Here is a 6582-nt window from a genome sequence, read left to right on the forward strand (position 1 = left end):
CACAAAACTCAATAAACCCCTATCCCAATTAGTGGGATTAAGATCTTCTCAACAGTGCTGATATAATTGTTAAAATGGTTCCTATGGAGTTGCAGTTTGGGCATGGCTAATTTCCCACTAGTAGGAATTCCTGCCTCATTACAGTTTTTAGTATGTCAATGACTATTGCCTTGTTGAGATCTAGTTGCTCTAATTTTATCAGCTCAATTACAATTCCTTTAAATCAGGGGTGTCAAACTCACAACATCATGTGATGTGACGCGACATATCGTGACTTTTTTGCTATTGCCGGCAATGGGGTGGGTGCGGTTTTACTATGATGCATCCGGCCTGCGGGCTGGCAGTTTGACACCCCTGCTTTAAATCAACAACAGCGGCAGTGGGCAGGTTCTCTTGTTGCTGTAGTAAACTCTGCATTGAACACAGAGTTAAATAAGATGACTTTTACTGTATAAATCACTCCTAAGTTGTTTAAATTAGTCAGCAGAAAGAATGAAAATCAGTGTAAATGTGATACAATGAACCACAAGCTGGTGTCTGAGTACAGCCCATGATATCAATATGAAAGAAATACATCACTGTCTGAAATCTTTCCTGCTTGAGCAGGGGGTTGGACTAGAAGACCTCCAAGGTCTCTTCCAACTCTATGATTCTATATTATTTTAGTATGTTTAGTATTCTAATTGTGCAACTAAGAAACCATGTATGATTCCACAATGCAACTTCTAAGATCAGTGGGAACAACAAGGCTTCATCATGGAATTGTGATGGTTCTCAAGCAATGACTCTCTAAAGTACTGCAGAAAATAACAGTGATAAAATATTTCTTGATCTCTGCTACATATGAATGCCCCAATAAGATCACAGCCAAGAAGAATGGTATACTGATCTTCAAAGATAACAAAGGTAATTACGATATTTTTAGTTTATCTCCAAGAATGAGTAGTTCTAAAGGTGTTCAATCTTTAAGTAAGCTTAAGTAAATTGTTAAGAATCTATATAGGAATCTATACGAATGTGATTTCACTGCTGAGAATGAATAAGAAAAGAATTAGTGAGGAAGAAAAAAAGGACTAAATTAATAAACAAATAGACAGCTGTACTTAAGAAAATAAGAATACAGCTTTCTGCTTCTGTTTGGAAGTTCAGTCCCATCTTCCTTTAGTAGACATTGAAAGAAAAGGGACATGAAATAGACATCACTCAATTTGAAATTTTATTCAACTGCACTTGTAGTTCCCATTAAGAAAAGAAATATTGGGAATGAGAAGTAACACACTTTTCTACTCACATCACTAACTGAAATATCAAAATCAAATCAAAATATTGTTTCAAATTTCCCAGTCCCTGGAAGTAAAGAAAAAGAGCACCTGGCTTCAATGTTTTCTTTAAGGAACAGAAATAAGGAAGGGTTAGTTCAGTTTGAACTGAAACCTTCCATTGTGTCTCCGAGGATATATGCCTGAATTATCCTTTGGCTAGTTGGTCCTTATTTAAATATATTTATTTAGGGGAGAAAAACACATTATAAGGAATATTTTAGGGAAGGGGACATTTTTATAATTTATGTTCACATGTGAAAACAGAATGTTTGTTTGTTTGTTTGTTTACTCAATTTTATAGCCACTTAACTCAACCAAGTGACTCTGGGAAACTTACCATTCTATGAAAAGCAATAGACTTTTGTATTTCCAGACATGTGCCCTCACTGGCTTGAAGTTAACACTTAAAATTGAAAAATTAAAAAGGAACAATGGCTTAAAAAGAAAAAAAAACATTAATAATAAGCATTGTTCATCTCTCTATAGTAAGTGATTTGAGATATTTAAATCAGAAGCATTTATGGACATGCATGAATACTTGAAGTTTATTCCAAATGAGTCATTTCTGCTCTTGAACATGTAGGATCTATTGATGTTGGGTAAAAGACTAAAGATCATAGGTCTCCTCAGCAAAGTTGAAATAATTATTGTACAGCTTCCTCCTGAAGTTTGTAGCTTGGGCATAGGTAATTTCCCATTGACAGAAATTCCTACCCTCATCACAGTTTTCAGCTTGTCATTGTCTACCTCCTTGCTAATATCTAGTTGCTCTAATTTTCTCTGATTGATCACAATTAGTTTGTATCAACAACTGTGGCAACTAAGTGTGTTGTGCAACTAAGAAAGCAAGTGGGATTTCATAACCACTCCTAAGAGAACTCCTAAGACCGGTGGGAATAACAATGCTTCATGGAATTGTGGTGGTCCTTAAGGAATGATTCTCTGAAGTACTGCAGAAAACAACAACAAAATATTTCCAGTTCTTTCTGTAAGATCACAGCCAAGAAGAATGGTTCACTGATCTTCCAGGAAAACAAAAGTAAATACAACTTTTTTAGTTTATCACCAAGGAGGACCACTGATTTTATCTCACTTTTAGTTTCTGAGAGTAACATTGAGTTGAATGAAATTATTTGCAGCTTATGTAACAAGTAAGTGTAAAAATACCTATATTTTAATTATGAATACTCTGTAAGTATTGTATTGTATTGTCTTCTTGAAATAAGAGAAAGCTACAATATGTTGGTGTTAATATTATATTTATATTGTTACATATTAAAATTGTGCTATATGATAGGGTGTGGACAACTGCTATTTCTATTGTCTTATATAGAGAATTATAATGGTGAAATAAAGGTCAAATACACTATTATTGTTAGTACTAGCATTGGCATTAAGTGCATTTCTTACTTCTTCTTATAAGGTAATACCTCAAAAACGTTAAAACTGTATTCATCTACCCCCTACTACCTACCTACCTAAAGGAAAAAAGAGATAGTAGAAAATAACTTCAGAAGTAAAAACAATTCATCCAAAGTTCAGAGTAAGCCCAAGTAAAGAGATAGGCCTTCAACGGGATTCCTTAAGATGTAGCAGTCTGGATCTAACATATTTCAGTGGAAAGAAGCTTCCAGACTGAGTAATTGCAAGATAGGTAGCTTACTGTACTCCTTAGATGATTTCCACAATTAATGCAATCTTTAAGAAATCTTCATCCCATATTGTTTGGACAATCATCTAACTTTAATTTACAATCCTAAAGAATCTAATGGGGGTTAAGCACTTCTGCCTCTCTCTGATGATTATGCCACTCTATTAAGATTGCTATGATGGAATTGTAGTAGAATCAGGATTTTATAATTCATTCAAATTGTCTTAAAATAGGAGTTATCAAATCATCCAACTCATTGACCCTTTCTTGAAGCTTCAGGTTGCTCATTGACCTCAAACATTTATTATATTAAAACAATTTAATCAACATTACTTTAATATTACCTATTGACACTTAGAGATCAATTATGAACAGTTTGGGGAACCCATAAACTACTGTATAAACATATTTAGATCATTTCTGCCAATATCTTATATGAAGGAGATGGTTAAAATTGGAAGTATAATTAAAATTGGAAGTGATTAATTAAAACTTTCCTTTCTAGCCACAGAGAAAAGTACTTACATGTACTTTAGAAAACAGTTCTGCCATCTCAGTAGTTAAAATAATTTCTACCATTTCCAGCAGATTGGATTGTGATTGGTAGAATCATTGTCAGAGTAATACTGTAGATACATCAGTTATATTTGTTTCCATGGATAGCTATAAGATTGAATGAGCCATGGTCCAAAAAGAACCATAATACATATTTCAACTTACAGTTAGGAATATAGGCAGGGAGAAGAATTATTTTTAATCTATGCAGTAGATAAATGAACAAAAGTTCATTAGAATTTGCTAGCTGTGGGATCCACACTATTGACATTCTAATCTTGCAATATTGTTATATGAGGAATTTATTAAAAAGTTAGGGAAAATATTATGAAATTTATATTCTTCACTAACTGACTAATCATTTAACTACTTTCCACAGATTCAAATACATGAAATGGCCAACCAATCTTCTGTGAGAGACTTTGTTCTGATGGGATTTTCTGATGACCCAGATTTGCAAATTTTGCATTCTGTGATGTTCCTTATTGTTTACATAACAGCTTTAACAGGGAATTGTCTCATTATAACAGCAGTGGCAGTTGACCACAACCTTCATAGTCCAATGTATTACTTTTTGGTCAACCTCTCCCTTTTAGATATTTGTTCCATCTCTACAACAGTTCCAAAATCCATAGCTATTTCATGGACAAACAACAAAGGGATTTCCTTTGCTGGATGTGTTACTCAGACCTTTTTAATGGTTATGTTTGTTGGTGGTGAACTTGCTTTGTTAACTATTATGGCTTATGACCGTTATGTAGCCATTTGCCATCCTCTGCAATATAGGCTGATAATGAATTTGAATGCCTGCATTCAAATGATAGCAATTTCCTTCATATGCAATCTGATCAATGGGATCTTACAAACCAGTATGACTTTTAGGTTAAACTTTTGTGTGTCCAACCTGATTGGCCAGTATTTCTGTGACATTCCTCAGTTACAAAAGATTTCTTGCACAGATACAAAAATCAACCAAATGTTGATACTTGTTCTTGGATTCTTTTTGGATTCCTTTATTTTTACATTCATCTTTGCTTCTTATACTCACATATTCTTGTCTGTGATGAAAATTGCATCTGTTCAAAGGAGGTATAAAGTTTTTTCTACATGTGTTCCCCACCTAACTGTTTTTTCTTTATTTATCATCACAGCTGTATTTTCCTATATGAGGCCCAAATCACTCTCTTCTCCTTCTGTGGATTTACTTTCTGCTGTTTTGTACACAACTTTGCCACCAGTTTTGAATCCTATTATTTATAGCTTCAGGAACAATGACCTACAAAAGGCTCTCAAGAAAATACTGAAAAAATTAAACAATTTACAAAATTGATTACAAAAATTGAATTCTTTTTAAAATGGTAATTATGGTGCAACTATGATGTGATTTAGAATTTGCACTTTTATTTCTTTTTATTCATTTCTTTGTATTCATAATGAATGAGATCCCTTGAAACAGACTACATTTGCTAACTAGTGTGTGTCTATTCCTACATCCTTGTTTACTTATATCAATGTCACAGAATGAATTAATAATCCCAATATTTAAAATGGAAGATTGCACAAATCCTCCTAACTTTCACCCAACAAGTCTCATTGACAATATACAATGTTTCTTTTAAAGAGACTGATTAATTTGGTGGATATTAGGCAGATGGTAACAGAAGAAAAAGCAGGCTTCCAAAAAGAACATAGTGGTACAGATCAGTGTTTCACTTTACAACATCTGATTCACAAATTATCTTCAGGGCTGTTTGGAGGAATTTGTAGAACACCTGAAAGACAATCAAATCAATTTGTGGACCAGGTCCATTAGAGTTGCCTAGATAATAGTTTTATCAAGTTAACCTTCAAGATGGTGACCACCATATGGGTTCAGGCAGTGAGAAATTCCTCACTGCATGAAGGGCTGTTTCCAGCATTTTTAAAGAAGGCCTTTGTGCAGCCACTCCTTCAAATAAAATTCTAAATTGTCCACCTATCTGGACAACTTTTGTCCAGTTCCCATCTTCTGTTTTTAGGGAAGGTGGTTGAAAAGGTTGTTGCATAGCAGCTTCAGAGGGTCCTGAATGAATCTGGACCCCTTTTGAGGCCTGATTGTGGGACAGAGACATTAGTTACATTTGTCAAAAATCTGTGGCATGAGAAGGATGGGGGTAATTGTTAGATCGCATAGGCAGTAAGACATGAGTCGAGTGACAGTCAGCTCTTGGTTTATTGGCAAGGCATAAAGTAAATCCGGACTGGCTCTCTGGGCCAGGGGAGCCCTCTTTTATGGGATTCCCCTGGCTTGTAATCACACAATTCCATTGGCTGGCAAGACCCTGTTGCTAGTTAGCCAACCAGCAACGGGCATGAAACTGTATGAAGATGGAGAAGGGCAATCACCCTTAATGGGCGATCAATGGTGAAGGGCAATCACCCTTAATGGGCGATCAATGGTGAAGGGCAATCACCCTTAATGGGTGATCAGGATATGCATAGGGGATTAAGGGGGGGGAATACAAAGAACACAATACCCCTCCCCTCAAAGTTCTTGCTATCGTCCTTGGTGAATAGTGGTTACATAGTCCTTCAGATATGTGGGAGGCCGATGCCCTCGCGCTGATCGGTGGGGAACCGTGTGACTCGGTTCCGCTCTTGCCTCGGTATTCTCCCCTCTGCGTGGTTGTCCTTGGGCCGCTGCAATGGGTCTCGCTTCTTGAGGTGGTTGACTGACGGGTGGAACCAATGGCCAATACTCGTCCCCGCCGTTGTCTCTGGCCCTGCCCGCGTGGTCGGCCGCACTTTCTTGGCGTAACCCAGCGACCCCGATTCGGCCCCTCAGTTGATCAAGGTGGTGCCGCCAAACCCGGTTTTCCTCCACGCGAACTTCGTAGGATCGGGGCCCGGCGATAGAGATGATGGTCGCTTTCACCCACTTCGGCTCCCCCGCGTGATTTAGGGCATACACTAAATCTCCCTCCGTAAAGCCCCGAGTTACCTTCCTGGATTCCGGTGGCATGTCCGTTTGGTAGCTGGGATGGAGGCGATCCAGGGGTGACCTCAGTCGGCGAC

General features: G+C 37.0%; 1 protein-coding gene across 1 annotated transcript; it reads left to right on the top strand.

Moving 5' to 3' along the window:
- Positions 1 to 3913: 3913 nt before the first annotated feature.
- Positions 3914 to 4858, top strand: LOC114922650 (olfactory receptor 14A16-like). The gene has a single exon (XM_029284369.1). The coding sequence runs from the start codon at positions 3923 to 3925 to the stop codon at positions 4856 to 4858; it is 936 nt and encodes a 311-aa protein (XP_029140202.1). The 5' UTR covers positions 3914 to 3922.
- The last annotated feature ends 1724 nt before the right edge of the window (positions 4859 to 6582 follow it).

The sequence above is a fragment of the Protobothrops mucrosquamatus genome, unplaced genomic scaffold, assembly GCF_001527695.2.
Source record: "Protobothrops mucrosquamatus isolate PMUCROS unplaced genomic scaffold, P.Mucros_1.0 scaffold550, whole genome shotgun sequence".
Lineage (NCBI taxonomy): Eukaryota > Metazoa > Chordata > Lepidosauria > Squamata > Viperidae > Protobothrops > Protobothrops mucrosquamatus.

Coding starts and splice junctions, on each gene's coding strand:
- LOC114922650 (XM_029284369.1), top strand. CDS start 3,923: ATGGCCAACCAATCTTCTGTGAGAGACTTTGTTCTGATGGGATTTTCT.